Genomic DNA, 1,373 nt, shown 5'->3' with positions numbered 1-1,373 from the left:
CTATTGAATGCAATAAAATGTAATTCGACTGTTTCAATTTTTAAAACATCTCTCCTGTCAAGGTTTGTTTTCTTGCAGTGTGTAGCATCAACACTATAGCTAGGGGGTTGATATGTTTTATGCATTTTATACTTGACTAGCTTACATTTTATTCCAATTGCATTGCCATACGTCTAGGCAAGGTTTGTTCTTAATTTATAGGTTCCAAAAGCTGTATCTGGCTTGCAAATATATACAAAGCTAGTGCTTGTTTTCAACAATAATAAAAAGTTTAGAATCACAGAACCTGTTTTCTTAATTGCACACTGTTCAAGGATACAACTTATTTTCAACAACTATATTGTAAGTCGTTAGTAAAAAAAATAAATTAAAAAAAAATTTGATTTTATTTTAATTTTTTTAAACAAATAACAAATAGAAGAAAAGACAACATATGCAAATATTTTTTTTTTCAACTGTATCAATCAGAACATATTTATTTTTGAATTACACATCACTCTCATCATCTAAATTGTGAATAATTTTGTGGAGAACGTTTCTCATTTTTGAATTATAGATTTTCATGCTTGAACTTAGAAACATTTTCTAGTTAACCTGTGAATATAAGAAGAGATTGTTTATAAATAATTATTGCTAAAAATTATAGAATCAATACATAAATCATACATAATTTTTATTTTATTCACCTACGAAATGAGTTTGTATCAACTGGTTACGTGCATGTGTACCCCCTTCAACTACATCTTGAGGAACAGATTCAACACCATCTTCATCTGGTGTTATTATTTCCAGTTCCTCTATGTTTGATTGTCGCAAAGCGATGTTATGCAACATGCAACAGACCAACACCATAACAGCCACTTTCTCAGGAACGTATTGAAGAGTGCCTCCGGATTCATCTAGACAACGAAAACGGCTTTTGAGCATTCCAAAGGTCCTCTCAATCACACATCGAGTTGTTTTGTGTGCATCATTGTACCGCATTTCAGATCTTGTGCGTGGAATATTTACAGGAGTAAGTAGCCAGTTCCTACAGGAATATCCTGCATCTCCTTTTGAAAAATAAAAAGAGTTATACAAATTTAAATGTGTTCAGATACACTTTTTACTTGCAACCATTTTTATGTTTTAAATTGTACATATATATTGGTATTAATAAAAATTTAATTATATCGCTATATATATATATATATATATATATAAATATATAAATATATATATATATATATATATATATATATATAGAGAGAGAGAGAGAGATAGATAGATAGATAGGTATTTTAAAAAAGGTATGGAACTAAAAATCCATTGACCTTGGTGCTGCAGCAAACAGAATAAATAAATTAAAAAAGGGTATATACTGTATTTTAAAA

General features: G+C 28.8%; 1 protein-coding gene across 1 annotated transcript; it reads right to left on the bottom strand.

The window, feature by feature from the left end:
* Nucleotides 1-367: 367 nt before the first annotated feature.
* On the bottom strand, nt 368-1,126 carry LOC128638438 (putative nuclease HARBI1). The gene is made up of 2 exons (XM_053690393.1): nt 687-1,126; nt 368-594 (listed from the first exon to the last, which is right to left on the bottom strand). Exons 1-2 carry the CDS (start codon nt 982-984, stop codon nt 590-592), a joined length of 303 nt encoding a protein of 100 aa, XP_053546368.1. The 5' UTR covers nt 985-1,126; the 3' UTR covers nt 368-589.
* Nucleotides 1,127-1,373: the final 247 nt, after the last annotated feature.

This window comes from Bombina bombina, chromosome 1, assembly GCF_027579735.1.
Source record: "Bombina bombina isolate aBomBom1 chromosome 1, aBomBom1.pri, whole genome shotgun sequence".
Lineage (NCBI taxonomy): Eukaryota > Metazoa > Chordata > Amphibia > Anura > Bombinatoridae > Bombina > Bombina bombina.
Note: the sequence above shows the minus strand (reverse complement) of the source record. Positions and strands in the feature narration are given on the sequence as shown.